General features: G+C 43.6%; 2 protein-coding genes across 4 annotated transcripts in view; one reads left to right on the top strand and one right to left on the bottom strand.

Annotated features, from left to right (window-relative positions):
• Positions 1 to 665: 665 nt before the first annotated feature.
• Positions 666 to 7,124, bottom strand: LOC121708994 (actin cytoskeleton-regulatory complex protein pan1-like). Its single transcript, XM_042091992.1, has 7 exons — positions 6,523 to 7,124; positions 5,362 to 5,569; positions 4,795 to 4,880; positions 3,711 to 4,038; positions 2,831 to 3,361; positions 1,019 to 2,112; positions 666 to 966 (listed from the first exon to the last, which is right to left on the bottom strand). The coding sequence occupies exons 1-6, from the start codon at positions 7,003 to 7,005 to the stop codon at positions 1,043 to 1,045; spliced, it is 2,706 nt and encodes a 901-aa protein (XP_041947926.1). The 5' UTR covers positions 7,006 to 7,124; the 3' UTR covers positions 666 to 966; positions 1,019 to 1,042.
• Positions 6,491 to 18,556, top strand: part of LOC121709352 (syncollin-like) — a 30,042-nt gene continuing 17,976 nt past the window's right edge. Inside the window, exon 1 of one of the 3 annotated variants that reach the window (XM_042092679.1) lies at positions 6,491 to 6,624. The gene's annotated coding sequence lies outside the window, so the exon portion shown is untranslated. The remainder of the gene's footprint in view (positions 6,625 to 18,556) is intronic. The other 2 variants (XM_042092677.1, XM_042092678.1) reach the window with 2 other exon arrangements.

The following is an 18,556-nucleotide window of genomic DNA, read 5'->3' on the forward strand; positions in this document are numbered from 1 at the left end:
TAAACTGCACATAAAGCATTCATGACTTTTTCATGAGACATGACTCCACATTCATACCAAACCTTTCATGAATGTGGAAGACAGAACAACAACAACTTGTCAAAATAAAAGTCAAAATAAAAGCAGCATTGCCATTTTTCTCTCCAGCCTTTGTAAATATTTCATGAATATCTTATGAAGTCTACATCGAATGTCACTTTACTATACAAGTTGTGAAGTATTTGTAATCACTGAGTTTAACACTGGGAGGTAAACTAGCCTACATTCAGCTGACCCATATTTGTGTAACCTGGAACAGTTGGACATTCCCAGTAGCAAAAGATGAGAAATCATCTGCAAAGGTTACATCATAAAACAAAAACAAAAATTATGAAACAAAAATTTGCTTGACCATGTTCTGTCTTTTTGGCACTGGAGTAGCAGCCCATTGACTCAGATGTGACGTGATCAGGTAAGAGGTTTGGAACAAAAACGGCAATGCTGCTTTGTGATTGTTGCACTTTTATTTTGACAAGTTGTCGTCGTTCTGTCTTCCACATTCATGAAAGGTTTGGTATGAATGTAGAGTCGTGTCTCATGAAACAGTTATGAATGCTTTATGTGCAGTTTATGACAGCTGCTATGAATGTGTTATGAACTCACCTGTCAAGTAAAGTGTTACCAGATTTGCTCATCATAATAATGCTTTTATTTTGCAACATGATAATTTTGCAATGAAAGCCATGGTTGTCTGTAGTGTCATGTTTTGTCTCCATTGGTCTCTGTGTTGGTGAGTCGTATATATGCAGCGTCATGTTTTGTGTCTCCATTGGTCTCAGTGTTGGTGAGTCGTATATCTGCAGTGTCATGTTTTGTGTCTCCATTGGTCTCAGTGTTGAGTCGTATATCTGCAGTGTCATGTTTTGTGTCTCCATTAGTCTCAGTGGTGAGTCGTATATCTGCAGCGTCATGTTTTGTGTCTCCATTGGTCTCAGTGTTGGTGAGTCGTATATCTGCAGTGTCATGTTTTGTCTCCATTCGTCAGTGTTGCAGAGTCGTATTGTTAGGTGCGTCTACCTCTTTTGCGCTTGCGACCTTGTAGTTGGTAGGAACCACGGGATTGGCTAGCAGCCGGCCGCTCCACCACAGCCCTGCCCCTTGGCGTCCTGGGCGGCGTGTGTGTGTCTGGAGGGACGGTGGCGTGGGCGTTGCGCTCCATGGCGCTGGCGATCCTCTCCAGGCTGCGGCTGACGGAGAGCAGGAGGGGGTGCGTGCGGCTCTCCATCCTGCGGAGGCGCGTGTCCAGGCCGCGGCGCAGAGCTCCCAGCTCCCCCTGCAGCACCGCCAGGCCTCCACGCTGCACCTCCAGCAGCTCCGACTCCCACCGCCTCCGCCCCGCACATACACACTCACCACCCGTGCTGCCTCCCTCTGGGGGACCGACGGAAGCTCCATCGGCCCCGCTGGGCCCATCCTCTGCTCCAGCTGCAGGCCTCTCGTTGGGGGGTGGTGTTGGGGTGGGTGGTGCAGGTGTTGGAGGTGGTGCGGGTGTGAGTGTTGGGGTGGGTGGTGCAGGCCTCTCATTGGGGGGTGGTGTTGGGGTGGGTGGTGCAGGTGTTGGAGGTGGTGAGGGTGTGAGTGTTGGTGTGCTGGGTGCTGCAGCTGCTCTGGGATTCAGTGAAGGTGGAGGTGCTGGTGAGGGAGTGGCAGTGACTGTGGGTGCAGATACTCGGGTGGGTGATGGTTCAGTGGGTGCTGCCATGGGCGTTGCTGTGGGGTCTGGGTCTGGTTCTGGTGTGGGTGTGGGGATGGGTTCTGCTGTAGGGGTGGGTTCTGGTGTGGGGATGGGTTCTGGTTCTGGTTCTGGTGTGGGGATGGGTTCTGGTTTTACTGTGGGGTGTGGGTCAGGTTCTGGTGGGGGGGTGGGGATGGGTTCTGCTGTAGGGGTGGGTTCTGGTGTGGGGATGGGTTCTGGTTCTGGTGTGGGGGTGGGTTCTGGTTTTACTGTGGGGTGTGGGTCAGGTTCTGGTGGGGGGGTGGGGGTGAACATTGGTGCCTGAGCTGTTGTGAGTGGAGCTAGTGCTGGCATGGTTGCAAGTGATGGTGCAGTTCCTGTTTCGGTCGTGGCTGCGGCTAGTGTGAACCAAAAAAAACACACGGAGGAGAGATTTGTTACATGAGGTTGTTTCAGCGTCTGAGTCAGTTTTATACAGGCCTATGCAAATGTATGTTAAAGATGTAAAGGTTTAGGCTAACATTGCTGTCAGCCTTTGTTCTTTATTCAAGAATAGATCATTCTCCAAGCCCATTCATTATGTAAGGCTCACTACTGACTAGAGGGCCTCAGAGACAAGCAAACAAAGTGTAGTTTGACAGCATGACTGAGCTCTCTCACCTGTGAGTTTGACAGTGTGACTGAGCTCTCTCACCTGTGAGTGTGTGGTTTGAGCTCTCTCCCCTGTGAGTGTGTAGTTTGAGCTCTCTCACCTGCAAGTGTGTAGTTTGAGCTCTCACCTGTGAGTGTGTAGTTTGTGTATAAGTATAAGTATATAAGTAAGTATTTTTTGATCCCGTGAGGAAAATTAGGTCTCTGCATTTATCCCAATCCGTGAATTAGTGAAACACACACAGCACACAGTGTACACACAGTGAGGTGAAGCACACACTAATCCTGGCGCAGTGAGCTGCCTGCAACAATAGCGGCGCTCGGGGAGCAGTGAGGGGTTAGGTGCCTTGCCCAAGGGCACTTCAGCCGTGGCCTACTGGTCGGGGTTCGAACCACAACACTCCGGTTACAGGTCCGAAGCGCTAACCAGTAGGCCACGGCTGCCCCCTGACTGAGCTCTCTCACCTGTGAGTGTGTTCTCTGGGCCTTCCTGTGGCTCTGTTTTCACTGACGGGAGGAATTCCGCGTGTGTGGGGCGTGTGTGAGGGAACGCTGCAGCCATTCCTGTGCCCCCCTGCAAAACAGAAATTATGTGTTTGCCGGTGGCATTATTGTTCTTGTGGCGTCGCCTGAAGTCGTTGAAGCGTTTGATGCAGGCGGCTGCCGTCTTAGTGGGGCCACAGCGAGCACCGTTGACCGTCGCCGTCACCTCTTCCCACGCCTGTCGGCGAGCCGATGACCGCGAAGCGTGCTGCCCGTCTCCGAAAATCTGGTGGCGGCGGGCGTTGATCTCACACAGCAGGACGGCCGTCTGCTCCTTGGTGAAACGCGAGCGGTGGACGATCTCCCCCTGCTGATGCGTGTCCAGGCTCCTGGCCCACACGTTCAAGGACTCCTGAGACCAACTGGGAGCCTCTACAGCGCCCTTCCCATGATCCCCTTCTTCACCCCCAGGTCCAGCTCCGCGTCCCTCAAACGATGAGATTACAGGTGTAGCTGGTGCAAGGACAAACACAAAACATGGGAGTCACTGAACAGATAATTACTCAGTTTATGCTACTGCAACTTCCTTGTAAAGCCCAACTCCGTAATCAACAATCACGTTGTTCACTTTTTTCAGTCAAATGTCAGTGTCTTATTTCCTTGTTCAACAAGCGGTTAAACATCTCTACATTCTGTCTGCCAGATGATGAGCACATGATGACGACGATGGAACGATCCTTCTACACACCCATTCATTATCGACTGGTGCAGTCTCCACAGTCTCAGAGGCTACACACACACACACACACACACACACACACACACACACACACACACACAACAATGTAAACGTGAAGGCCACCTGTTACGCTGGCGGACTGAGCGTCCTCTCCCGCAGGTCCACTCTCTGGCCTTTGCGATGCCTTCGAGCCGACTCCATTGGCCTGCTTCATCTTGCTACGTCGCTTGAGGTCGTTGAAGCGTTTATGGCAGCCTGCGGCCGTCCTCGTGTGGCCGAGGCCCGTGCTGTTGACCGCCAACGTGACCTCCTCCCACGCCCGGCGCGTCTCCGCCGGCGACACGCCTCTGCCGTAGATGATGTGGTAGCGAGCGTGGACCTCGCGCACCAGGATGCCCAGCTCCTCCTGAGTGAAGCGCTCCTGCCGAACGCGGCCCATGATCTGAGAGTCCTGAAACACACACTGGCGCGGTCAGCACACTGGCGCGCACACTGGCGCGGTCAGCACACTGTCAGCACACTGGCGCGGTCAGCAAACTGTCAGCACACTGGCGCGGTCAGCAAACTGTCGCGCACACTGGCGCGGTCAGCACACTGGCGCGGTCAGCACACTGTCAGCACACTGGCGCAGTCGGCACACTGGCGCGGTCAGCACACTGGTGCGGTCAGCACACCGGCGCGGTCAGCACACTGCCGCGGTCAGCACACTGGCGCGGTCAGCACACTGGCGCGGGTGCAGTCAGCACACTGGCGCGGTCAGCACACTGACTTTGATTTGAAAAGCAAATATTATCGGCTAAGCCTGTGATCACAGCCACGTCTGACTGGTTACTTAAGTATAAGTATATACTCTTTTGATCCCGTGAGGGAAATTTGGTCTCTGCATTTATCCCAATCCGTGAATTAGTGAAACATACACAGCACACAGTGAGGTGAAGCACACACTAATCCCGGCAGTGAGCTGCCTGCATCAACAGCGGCGCTCGGGGAGCAGGTCGGGGTTCGAACCGGCAACCCTCCGGTTACAGGTCCGAAGTGCTAACCAGTAGACCACAGCTGCTCTTGCCACTTCCATAATGAAAAGACTTTTCTGCTTGTTTGCATGCAATGTAAGACATTCCCCATCTTGTCAATCCTGGGTAGTCATTTTGCACCAAGGGTGTACTAAACTCGTCTCATACTGACTTAAAGGCAAGTGTGAAGGTACCGTTAAGTAAGGACCGTATTCGTCAATGGAGGGCCAGCCGGACACAACTGGACTGATGCTCTCCTCTGGCGGGGCGTCTGAGCCTCCTACATCAGCGACATGAGAGAAGAGCACGCATGAACATGAGCCCCAAACTATCAACTACAGAAATCTCTTCATAACAGATAAATAGACTAGACGGACAGACAAAACATGATAGATAGATAGATAGACCATGATAGAGGAATAGATCATGATTGATAGATAGATAGATAGATAGACCATGATAGAGAGATAGATCATGATTGATAGATAGATAGATAGATAGATAGACCATGATAGAGAGATAGATCATGATTGATAGATAGATAGATAGATAGACCATGATAGAGATAGATCATGATTGATAGATAGATAGATAGACCATGATAGAGAGATAGATCATGATTGATAGATAGATAGATAGATAGATATAACATGCTAGAGAGATAGATCATGATAGATAGATATATAGATAGTTTATTATTTGGATAGATTGTTTAATGTCCCCGGGTAGATAATTGTTTTCATGTATCCGTTCATGTTCACCTTCATCATCTTCGGTTTTAAATGGAGCTGGAGTGTCTGGCGTTCCCCAGGATTCAGTCACATGTTCTAAACCGACTTGAGCAACTAAGTAGTTTCCTCCACTGCTGTCGGAGTCCGACAGGTCCACCTGAAAGCCAGCGAGACAAGGTGTAGGACTGCCGTCCACCTTAAGGCTAGCGAGACAAGGTGTAGGACTGCCGTCCAAGTCCTGATGCAAACCAACACATAGGCGAGACACTCAAAATTACTGACAACAACTCTGATCTGCTTTGAGAATGTTGTCCCTACAGATTCCAATCCATGAAGCACTAAAAAGTAGAATCAATGCATATTCTGTATCCTGGGTTAATATTCTGTACCCTGTGTGCATATTCCTGAAGACCTGGGGCCCTCATTTGAATAATGGGCAAAGTGCAAAGTCTGTCTCTGGGCAAAGTTCTTGTGCATGAACTCACGGCATCATGTGGCATGTGACCGCTTTAGCTGACCCACCACTTTTTTTGCTTCAAATCTTTCTCATGGTATTTCGTTTGCAAATAGATTTTGCATAGTTATTATGAAAGCTTTGCCCATGCATTTGAAATTAGGGGCCCCAATGTTTACACACTGATAACACCCATGATAGCATTTTTATCTTATTTTCATAGTACGCCAAGTTTATGAAGGTACACCACCATGCCACATTGATGTCAACCCAAATTCGCCTGTGGTCCGAAAGACTACCTGATGATAGGTATACGATATCATGACATGATATGATTTGCGTGGAGTAGGCCTCATTACAAAGCATTCAGGATGTGCCTGCAGGATTCAGTGGGATGTGAGCATACAAGATTGATAAGCTACGTGATGTGATGTATGATAGTAGGCCTAATCAGTATGATGGCATATAATACCTTTATACTTACAAATGTAATGAAATTCGACAGTAGGCTATAGGCCTAATGTTTTGCAATTATGGGCACCCCGCTCTATTTAGGACCATAGACAGTAAAAAAATAATAAAAAGGACGCTCAATTTCCGTCTGATAGCCTACGTCAATGCTTTACTTCCGTATATCTAACTAACAAGCATAATAAAATGAGACATAGCTGCGTTCTCTGTGAGAACATTAAGAGCCCTCTTAACTTGTAAGTTAGGGCGCATGGAACAAGCAGCACCTGCTTGATGATTATCGTTGACCCCTCCGGTGTGCTTGGATCCAGAACTTTCCAGCGCTTGACTTCGATAAAATCTCCATCTGTTTTCTGGTGCACTGACAGGTCAGTTTCACTTCGAAGTTTCTTTGCTAGTCCCATGAAAACACCGTTGCTGGACATAAATTCACGGTCCTTCGCTAAACACCAACACTGTGGAGGCTCGCTCAGGTGTCTATTGAGCCCTGCTCGCAAACCCATAAACCCACTGAATCCATACGATTCCCCTCTCCCATTTCTCACCGTGATATAAAACTTGCACAGTATTTCATTCAATTCTGTTTTTGAGACCGCATTAAAGTCAATAACATGCCCGAGGTGCTCGAAGCACCAGTTTTGAAAACAACGAACGGCCCACTTTGTTTGACCTACTGCCTTTTTGCGTTCGTTGTTTTGCGATTCATTATCTTTTTTAGTTGTCATGCCCTCGTCCTCGCTCGTACCCATCAAATCACACGACTGTCACAGCTCAAAGTAAACGAATGATACGAATAAACCGGATCACATCTTCTGCATATGGCAAAAGTCCTTCCGCATTACTACGACACGTAGGTCCGACAAGTCACATGGAGTTTAATTACGGGAGTGTTCGAAAGTATGGCGCGCAGCGTCGTCAATGTTGATTATATCTTGCCTTTTGTGTCAGCATGACAATAACTGTCATTATTTTACTTATTGACGAGAAACTTGCCAACATGTCATAACCTTCTTAAATGAGTGTTGTACTTTGAGAGCAAAGATTAACCGGAGTCAAATTACTTGTTTGTTTACGCAAACCTGGCCAATAAAGCTGATTCTGATTCTGATTCAACTTGGCCCAAGTAGGTTAGTAAACCCAATAGCCTACTTTTGATGATGTGATGACATTATAAAAAAACAATGAATAGCCTCTGACTGGTGCTGACTTAGTAATTTGCCATGTTGTAATCAGAATATTGAGATTCAGGAAGACGATCTGGTGCAAGATGAGTCCACTCCCCACACTCCCACACCAAGCTCAAGTTTCTTAAGAACTTTCATCATCAGTTTCTTGATAACTTTAATCATCAAATCAGAACACGTGGAACCGGTTCTCCTGCAAAATTGCTCACAAAGTTGCCCCATGTATCACCTAAGGCAACACAATGAAAATTTCAGTAGACCTATTTATGCCCCGTAGGGTCAATAAACAACATTTATCACTTACACGGTTCCCAGTTAGTTAAAAAACACTATAGAAGGAATCCTGATCCTGGCTGATCAACAGTGCCACACAGTGCAATATTAAACAATCTGAGCATGCATTGATAATATCAGGGACTTGTCTCAACTTGGTTGTGACCAGGCCCGGGGTGGGTAATCGGGAGAATTCCCGGTGGGCCGCTTCACTTTTGGGCCGGTCGAGGAAAAAAAAAAATACAAAAGAAAATACACAGAAAATCCCTTGTTCAGTAAGGCAGAGGCACGTAGTCTATACCCAAAGTCCTTTTAGGCAAGTTCCTCCACTCAACGGCCATATTGCAACGCCTTTTGGGCACTCATCGGGCATCCTATTCGGCAGAAATGTGCGTGCGCAAGGCTTCACGACACCAATCTTGCTCCAGCGGCAAGTTCACAACACATGATTGGCACGATGTCTTCACATCACACCACATGATTGGCTCAATGTATTCACATGTCGACGTTTTGCCGAGGAAGGGGTGGGATATGTGTAGATAACGGCCATATTGGCGTTACAAATAGCCCCATGCATTTCTATGGAGGATTTTTTGCTGTGTCTCCTCATTAGAAAGTCTCTGGTATACCCACTTAAAAAGCATCACCATCTCAGTATACCCACTTAAAACAGACAAGGATAGGTATTAATATTTGGCCTTTTCCACAATGCGAGCTAGCCCAGGGTCAGCTCCACGTTCAGCATTCGCATTGGTAGTCACAGGGAAACAGGAGTAGGAAAGAGACGACAGTCCAGACCACAGCGAGGGAGTTGTTCGCAACCAAAACCCAGCATGAAGTGCACAGTTTGTACCGACCAGCGACGAGCAACTTGCGTACCAAACAATTTGGGAGAGCTTCTTTTGTGTTTGTCGGGAAGGAAGTTACGTACCCGTGACCCCCAGGTGATTGCAATTAGTCGTGATCCTGACCTGATCACATGGTGAAGCACTGTTTCGTTATGGTTTGCTAAGGAGTAACCCATTGCTTGAAATAGTGGAGAGCTGGGATGAGAACATTGTGTCAAATCTTCGCATTGTATCGCGGAGTGATTTATTATTAGCTGTGCAAAGTCTGAGTTGAAATGTCCAGGGATATTCCAACTCATGGAACGTCTCTCGGCCAATCAGAAACAAATAAATAGTTCCATAGAACCCAATTGTTGTATAACTAGCACTAACCTGGCATAGTATAGTTATTGTAAAGACTGTAATGACACATTAGGACAACCTAAACATTACACAATGCAAATGGTAGAAATTATGTGATTAGAAGACATCAAATATGGTTAACCTTACCTTTCTTGCAAAAAAGACCAGGCGCGACACAAAATTACTGGATCCCGGACTGATAGATGTAACGTTAAATCCTTGCAGTGAGTGCAGTGAAGTGCAGCCTTGTAGCAGTAGGATAATGGTGCGCAGCAAATGGGATTTTTATGTGCGCAGCTTTTTGATTTAGTGTTGTCTTACACTTCCTATGTTTCATGGACTGTAACGGTAGGCTATGTGTTTATGTAGTCATTTTAATACAGAATTAACTTTGATGAAATTATAATCAGTCACTTCAACCCCCCCAAAGAAAAACTCATCGGATCTGCACGATTGACACAAGTTCCCCAGACAGCCGTGAAAAAGGCAGCATCCGCCAAAAGGCGCGCTGTTTGCATCCCTGCTAACATTAGCAGAGACACATTAGCCAAATGTATTCTTTCCTTTACAGTTCACTGTGTGCTTTAGCTTTCAGGCTTCATAGGTGCATTACTGCCACCAGTTGTTTGGGAATGGAATTGCATCTCTGATCGTCGTTCTCAACAAGTTTGACACTTATTGATGATTGACGGTACAGGGGCCAGTCAGGGGCCAATGAGATTTCAGATGGGGTCCGGGCCCCCTGTGGCCCCGCCCCTGGATGTAGAAAGAGGCCAGGAGGGACTGAATTGGCCAGATAGAATGTTGTTAAATTTGCCAAGCTTCCAGATTACAGACAAAGGTGGCAACTGGTAAAGAGAGATAGCCTATAGGCCAGGAGTCTCAAACTCCGGCCCGTGGGCCAAATCCGGCCCGCGACCTATGTCAAAATAATAATGTTATTCGACCCTTGAGGGTATTTTTAATTGCGATAAACAACGATACTGATTTAAATAGACGACAGATCCAAGTACGGTGACAAATCTGATTTGTACTCTCCACTATTTGCTATAGACATCCAGAGCTTGATTCAAACCCAAAATCGCTGCACAAAGTTTTCAGGAAATACTATTACACGCGAGAAACACGAAGACATGCATTTGTTCGTAATGATGCGGAAGCGATGCAGGCCATAGTTTTGCACAAATTGAAGCAGAAATAGGCCTACACCAAATGTTGAAAAACGTTGAGGTGTAATTAAGTCTTGGGTAGGCTATGTTATTCACCTATTCTGATTCTGATGGAGATATTATCTGCCTTTTGGAGATTACGATCGATCGTTTATTGACAGTGATCACGGTGCGTCTGTGAATGGAGGTGCGTCTTTGCGTGTATACGACAGTGTCCACTAAGCATACCATGCTTATTTCGACCCTCTGCCCAACATAGCTTGGAGGTTGCAGTGGTAATCGGGATGATAGTGTCCGTAATGGACGTGGTACAGACAGCAGGGGTAGTAGAAATAGGGCTCTGAAGAACTACAAAGTCACCCGCGATAGGAACTGATTTGACCAGGAGGCACTTTATTGTAGGCCTTGTGGATATAGGTTAGTAATAGTTTACTATTGTTGGTATACATGGCCTACTGTTTTCCTGTTAATTTGTTATGTGGTTAATATGACAAAAAAGAAAGTAAACCTGCTCAAATATGTTCAACTTCCAGTATTTACTGAAAGGTGCATAATTTGAGGTGCTTGCCATCCAGTGGCAAATTAGATGGGTAAATGTACCCCCTTCATAAACTTTTGTTTATACTCAAAGATTTTTTCATTTACAGTAGGACTTTATCTCTTTATCTCACTTTCAAGCCCTGGCCTTTTGAAATTTTGATATAAAAATCCAATGGTGTTGCTTTCTTAACCCTGACGCCTAGTTTGCCAGGTTTAAAAAAACCTGAGAGGAAAATATTTGTATTTGGTGTGAAACACACACATAGGCTTACCTGTTTTTATTTTTTTTTGTTTGTTTTTATAATTTGTATTAATATTTATTTTATCATTATTTTATTTATAAGCTAAGGTTGCTAGCACAGGTGTCTAAAAATAGATAAAAAGACTTGCACTTTCAGTTTGTAGTTTTGTGTTTGAAAATACAGTATTTGAGAAAAACATTGCATTTTAGAAAATAGCCGTTCTTTTTTTGTATTATTATTCTTTAACACTGACATGGCCCTCCAATCAGATGACATTGGCAAAAGTGGCCCCCGGCTCATTTGAGACCCCTGCTATAGGCAATGATTAGCCTATTGGCAATGCAATTATTGGGCTAATATTGGACGTTTGTTGTCAAGCTATTCGCAAGCAACATATTAAATTACTTAAAATATTAACCTTTTGTAAAATTGAAGCTTGATCTTTGTAGGCCTATGCAATAAAAATTGTAGCCTCTGAGCAGCAGATCAACCAGTCGACCACTGAAAATGATGAGCCCGAAATTAGTGATGAGGAGGCCATGACTACAGGGACAAGTAGAGAGGATAATTTCTAGTTATTTAATGTAAGAAAGAGCAATTATGCTACATGATAAACCTATATGCCTTGTTTGCTCAGAAGAGGGTGTAGTAAAGGAGTAAGCTAAATCATCAAACAACAATATAGCCTACCCATGCAAAAACATGTAGCCTAAACATTAGTTCAATATGCCTCTGTGGAAGCGTGGGATAGGATACATTTCAAAGGCTTTCTTTCTTTCTGTTTTTGTTAACTTGTGGAATAGTGGAATATTTTTTGTTAACTTCTCAGTTGAAGTGAATTATAACTTTTACACATTTGTTGAACCATGGTACTAATAAAAACTACAGGATAGTAAGAGCTGAAATGTTGCTTCATTTATCCAATTTCCACCACTATGGAAAACGTGGGCCGGTCTTGGGCCTGAAACTCCCGGGCTGAAAACTCCGGCCCTGGTTGTGACATTTTGAATGCATCACTGATACAGTATTTAGGCTATGAGATGTAACAGGTCAGCTGATCTGTTGACTGTTTGCAGGTTTATGGCATGTCTATAGGCAGAGAAAAGCTGTTATACTCAAACACTGTCCACTTAATCAATAGAGTCAGTGTACTGATGAAGGAATACATTAAATATGCAGATATGGAATGTTTGCTAAGTGATTTCATGCTCCCTTTAAAGAGTATTTTTAGTATTTTCAAAATACACAAATACAGTATTTTATTTTGATACATGGCTACTGTATGTTGTAGTTTATTTTGATGCACTTAAAATGAAAGCTACCTTGTGTAAGAACTTCTCCCATCTAGCGGTGAAATTCTATATGACAACCAACTGAATATTACTTTCTAGCCCCTTCCATTCCGAGCGCATTTTAACTCCTACAGTGGCCGTTTCATGCCAAGGTTAACATGGCTTTCAGTCAGGGGGTCAAGAGCGTGCAGATTAGCTTCGGCATGTTAGCATACGCCATTTTCAAATATGGCGCTGCATTTGGAACCAGCTCCATGCACGAAAATCCGTGTTGGGCACGAGCTCTCATGCGCGTACATGTTGGTGGACGGGTACCTATCCAGCGGCTACAGCCAAACGTTATTCAGTGCGCAAGGGCATAGGTTTGGTCTCAGCTTTGGTGGGGACACATCCCCAACTCCTGTTGTCACAATACCAACATTATTGTTTCAATACCAATACTAAGTGAAGAATCTCAATTTCTATACTTTTGCGATTTTTTAAAACTTGATTTGGTTTGTGTGATTTGTGAGATCATTCACATCAGTGGCAATCATAGAATTTGAATGACCCTCCACACACACACACAAACACAGACATACATAGAAAGTGATGGTTGTCATCAGTGTTGGGCAAGTTATTTCAAAATCGTATTATGTATTACTCATTACTGTCATTTCAAAGTAATTTGTTACATTATAAGATGTATCTGAATTGTAAGGCATTACACTACTATTGTATTACTTTTGAGTTACTTTCACCAAAATATCTAGAAATATGAATGTGGAATTCTAAATGCAGTTTATTATGCTCAATGCAGCTCATTGCACTTTTAATGGAGGGCGATGTGGTATAACATAATGACTGAGCTAGGCTTAAGGCTAACAACAGTAGAATGCAATAGGCACAGTGATGGCTCATGATGCAATACAAGGAACAATCATAGCCAGAATTTTGTTAAAAGCAGACCAAAGGTCAAAGTCTGGTCAATTGTGATAGAAATGCTGTACCTTTAGGCTTAGGCCTACTCATTAAAATTAACAGAGAGCCCACTACCTGTATATTGCAACCCAAAACTTAGACATGTCAAGATTTCTGAAACATGTAATATGTATTTCAAATACAAAATAGTATTTTGTCATTTTTATTTTATTGGGTTGAAGGAAATGGCTCTGTATTTTGTATCAAAATACTTTATTGGTGTGTATTTTTGTATTTTAAAAATACTGCAAAATACTATATGTGAAAAACACTAAAAAAAAGTAGATACTACACACAGGTGTAATGAATAATTGGTAATTAGGCAACAATGGTTAATGTTTATCGCAATCAGCTAATGTGAGAACAGCTGTGTTCAACGACATTCACAGCTTTTCAGTGACGGCCTTTGCTGAAGCATCAGCTCTGGTCTGAAGTATAAGTATAAATACTCTTTTGATCCCGTGAGGGAAATTTGGTCTCTGCATTTATCCCAATCTGTGAATTAGTGACACACACTCAGCACACACAGTGAGGTACCCACTAATCACGGCGCAGTGAGCTGCCTGCAACAACAGCGGTGCTCAGAGAGCAGTGAGGGGTTAGGTGCCTTGGTCAAGGGCACTTCAGCCGTTTTTTGGTTTCAAAAAATCCGACGTCGACAAACATTTTATGCAAGTGTTGTCGGGCTAAAGTTGTCGCCGGAGGCGGCAACACGAGCAACTTGCTCCACCACCTTAGCCGCAAGCATGTCTTGGAATATCAAGAATGAAGCTAAAGTCAGCACCCTCCACATCAACAGGTAACAAGGGGAAAGCAAAAGAAAAGTCAAGCCAAATGTCACTTCAAGACGCGTTTGCTAGAGGGACTCCCTATGACAGAAAAAGCAAACGATGGATTGAGATTACAGACTCTATCACTATCTACTTAGCCAAAGACATGGTGCCGCTTAGCACAGTCGAAAAGGAAGGCTTCGTGCAGATGATCCATACGCTGGATACTGGAGAGTTACTTGCAACAGGCCTGCAAGAGTCACTTGATTCCTGGGGGCTTTCAGAGCAGAAGCAGAGCCCGTCTACGGAGAGCCTGGCCACTCCGTATTAAGTCCCATTGTAACGAATTTTGGTTGCAGTTCCACCAGATTTCCACTGGGGGCGATCGCCATGAGTGCAGAATGAATGGGAGTCAATGGAGCTAGACGGCTAAATTTGTCTCTTTCACCTGATTGTCGTTGACAAATCTCAGATTTGATTGTAGTCTGTATAACTTCAACATGGGTTATAGGTCAAAAGTTGAATGAACGAGTACTTATGTCCTTTTGTTTTCTTACAGGTTGGGTCGTTGTTGCCCATAAGTGTATTTTCCATGCCTCCCCTTTCGAATACAATATTCAAATGACTTGAAAAAAAATGATATCCCGAGAAAAGTGGATTTTGAGGGGTACAGCTCCATAGACCTCCATGCATTCTTCACTCGTGGACGAGCGCCCTCATGTGGAACCACAGAAGGAACTGCAACCAGTTCAGAAACCGGAAGTTTTCCGAGAGTGGCAGTTCTCCCCTTATTAGACATTCTCTGGCAGAAGCTAGTGGCCATCACTACAGACAATGGAGCCAACATCAAGAAGGCTATCGAACTGAACAATTGGACAAGACTCCAATGCTTTGGTCACAGGCTTCACCTAGCCATAGGTAAGCAATAGTTATTATATTAAAAGTGAACTGTAATTAATAGCTGTAAAATATTATTAAGGAGTTTTCAGTTTTTTCTTTTCATAATAATAATAATAATATTAATAATATTATTATCATCATCATCATCATAATCATCAATGTCTGATATAAGATTATTTTCAACTTGCTGCATGTGGATTTATTATAAATCATTTGGTTTGGTGCTAAAGTAAAATCAATGTTTTAATTTACATTACTATAAGTGAACTAATTTGTTATTTTTACAGAGAGAGGTGTGAAAGATGATCGCATACAACGTGCAGTAGGTGTCTGCAAAAAAAATGTGTCAGCCTTCTCATACTCTTCGAGGAAAAGGAGGGACCTGGCCAGTGTCCAGATCGACCTTCCAAAGCATGTGCTCACAACTGAGACGCCTACCAGGTGGGGATCACGTCAAATTATGATTCAACGAGTACTTGAGCAAGAGAGGGCCATTAGTCAGGTTCTAAAAGCTGACAAGAAATCAAGGCACGGTCCTTAGCTGGCAAGATGTGGATGTCCTAGAGGCAGTCAACAAGGTGTTGAGCCCACTCCAGGACTTCACAGATGCCTTGTCAGGAGAGCAATATGTCAGTGTCTCCTACCTCAAGCCTGTGCTCAGTCTCTTCAACACATCCATTCTTGCTGAGGAAGAGAGTGATACTCAGCTGACGAAGGATGTGAAGAGAAACATTCTAGCCTACTTAAATGAAAAATATTCCGATCAGGTCACAGATGACCTGCTTGACATTGCGTCCCTTCTTGATCCACGGTTTAGAACCAAGTATATAGATAAAGAAAAGGTGGAGCAGGTTCTATCCAGAGCAGTTGAAGAGATAGTGTCACTAATAAAGGCTCAACAGGACACTCTCTCAGGGACTGCTTGTGCAGCAGCAGCAGAAGCAAAGCCTGTTCCTCCTCCTGAGGAAAAAAGAAAAAAGACTTTGGCCAGCTTTTTCAAAAAGCAGAGCACCAGCAGCAGCAGCACACTGTCAGAAGAGGAAAGCATCAGAATGGAGCTGACAGTCTACTTACAGACCACAGAGGTTGACACTGATGCAGACCCTTTAGACTGGTGGAGATGCCATCAGACAAATTTCCCTCGCATTGCCAAGCTAGCTCGGCAGTATTTATGCATCCCTGCCACCAGTGCTCCATCCGAGAGCATTCAGCACTGGTGGCAACATTGTCACTTGCCACAGGGCCACACTCAAACCAGATGCTGTGGACCGTCTGGTTTTCCTGGCTCAAAATGTGTAAATGTTTGATTGTGAAATGTGTGATTATTGCTTCTGTTATACAGGATAATCCTGTGAGCCAAGTTGCACTTTATATTTATTTTATGTTCAGTACTGGTTTCGAAGCAATACTTTTGAAGGAAGCAATAACTAATGCAAATTGCACAATTTTGTTAATTTTATTTGTTTGAATGTGTATACAGACCTCAAAGCAACACAAGTTTTATTTTTAGATTTACTTGAATACATGTTTAATGTTTGAGCTAATGCAAGTTGAACACCTTTTTGTATAAGTTGCCTTTGCATGCTGTTCAGTTCACTTTGTTTTATTATTTATTTGAATGTAAATATACCTCAAAGCCCATATTAATTAATGCATATGTATAATTATTGCAAGTTGCACTACTTTTTTGTATTTGTTTTATAAAAGATGTTTGAAATTTGCACAGTAAAAGTTGGTATTTTGACTGCAATGGTCTTTGCATTCGGATTCCTCACTTCATTAGAATCATGAGTGGCTCTTCTTTGTAAACAGCATCATTGTTTGGGCCCATACAAACCTGTATTACTACTAGTGTGGAGTTATTGTACAATAATCACTCATCTTGATCACAGTAAAATAGACCAATCAGAGTCTATCTACTGCAGTAGTTCCTTTCTCAACCAGTAGAAAATGCTGAACATCTGATTATGCATGGGGGGAAAAATACCGCCATATACCGTGAAACCGTTTAGAATTTTGAAAAATACCGTGATATACATTTTTGGTCATACCGCCCAGCACTACGACAAAGGCAACAATGTCCTTTTGTATCCGAGCCAATTAACAGAAAAAATGTCATATCTCAATGAACAACCCAACCCAATGAACCACAATGACATCAATAGATGGTAAGGTGTTGAGTGAGTTTGAATTCCCTTCCTTGTAGCATCCTTTTCTGCATTGCACAGTGGGGAGAAGTTCACCTTGTTTAATTAAATAACAATTCTATTTCATTATTAGCTGCATACTTGAGGTTGGAGATATTAAGGCAAGTCAAGTTTCTCACATACTGGAAGTTCAAGATATACAGCCTAATGATTTTCTTATTCAGTTCTACACTGGACTTGAATTACGAAATTCGGCACAGATACACAATTATGATTTTGGCCTATTGATTATAATGTGGTTAATTGTAAGTATAAGTATATTTGAATCACTGCATTTAAGAAAATATAATCTCTGCATTTATCCCAATCCGTGAATTAGTGAAACACTCAGCACACAGTGAGGTGAAGCACACACTAATCCCGGCGCAGTGAGCTGCCTGCAACAACAGCAGCGCTCGGGTAGCAATGAGGGGTCGGGTTCGAATCGGCAACCCTCCAGTTACAAGTCCGAAGCGCTAACCAGTAGGCCACGGCTGCCGAATTGAAAGCTCTGTCAGTCGTTTTGGATAAGCATCAGCTAGAAGTAAAATGATAGAAATTACTAAATGGAAATGGAAATTCTTGAATTATTCTTAATTCTGATCACACTACATGAACTTGCATACTGTATATCCAAAATGGCATGACCGGGGCCAAATTGTATTGTTTTTTACTGTATAGTTTATAGGCTCAATGTTTGGGATAAAAAAAGCTTTTTTGCAGTGCTTTCATACTTCCTTGAAAAAAGTATTTTGTGTATTTTCTAAATACAAAAATACAGTATTTTATTTCGATACATTAAAAATGAGGGTAGGCCTATTAGGTATTTTATTTTGAAATACATTCTGATGTATTTTTGCCCATCCCTGCCTGTTCCCAGCCTTAGCACAACACTTTGCGATGGTTAGCTTGTCACCTGTGACGATATATGCTAGGCCTAAGTGACTGACCTATATGGGTGCGTTTGGAGATGCCTGATGAAATCAGACGTTGTTGCCACACACCTTGCATGTAGCTGTTCGCTTATTTCCTCTGTGCACGAAGTTATTGTAACCGAAAGTAATGATAAAAGGCACTCCGGGAGGACTTCTTGTCGCCATGGTCAATGCATTTTTTATCTGTGAGTGTGCGCACATGCGTTACGTTGCACATTATAGCAAAGGGGCCATGCCGCTCGTTATACGTTTTCCAAAGTATACTGTATGTTGCAATAAAATAGAAATACATGAATACATTTAGATTAAAAAAAGCAATAATTGCATGAAATACAGCTTGTTCAGGAGTCTCGAAGCGTCCGAGTCTGAAGTCTTTTGAATGGAGTCGGAAGTCAAGTCTGAAGTCATTGTTTTTGCGACCTCATTGTTTTAGGCTAGTGAAAAATAGTTTTCGCAAGTGCAAGGATATGTGGATTCAATTAATCATGTTTGCTATGTCATTAGATAAAATAAATGTTCAAAAAACTAACAAGTCAAAGAAAAGCTTTATGGGATGAGATCATAGAAGAAATATCTGGTGTCTCGCAATGTTTTTTTCATTTCTATGGAAATGCACTTAGTTTATCTTTTATTTCTTTGCATTGTGCAGGCTACATTCA

This window comes from Alosa sapidissima, chromosome 5 (assembly GCF_018492685.1).
Source record: "Alosa sapidissima isolate fAloSap1 chromosome 5, fAloSap1.pri, whole genome shotgun sequence".
Taxonomy (NCBI): domain Eukaryota; kingdom Metazoa; phylum Chordata; class Actinopteri; order Clupeiformes; family Clupeidae; genus Alosa; species Alosa sapidissima.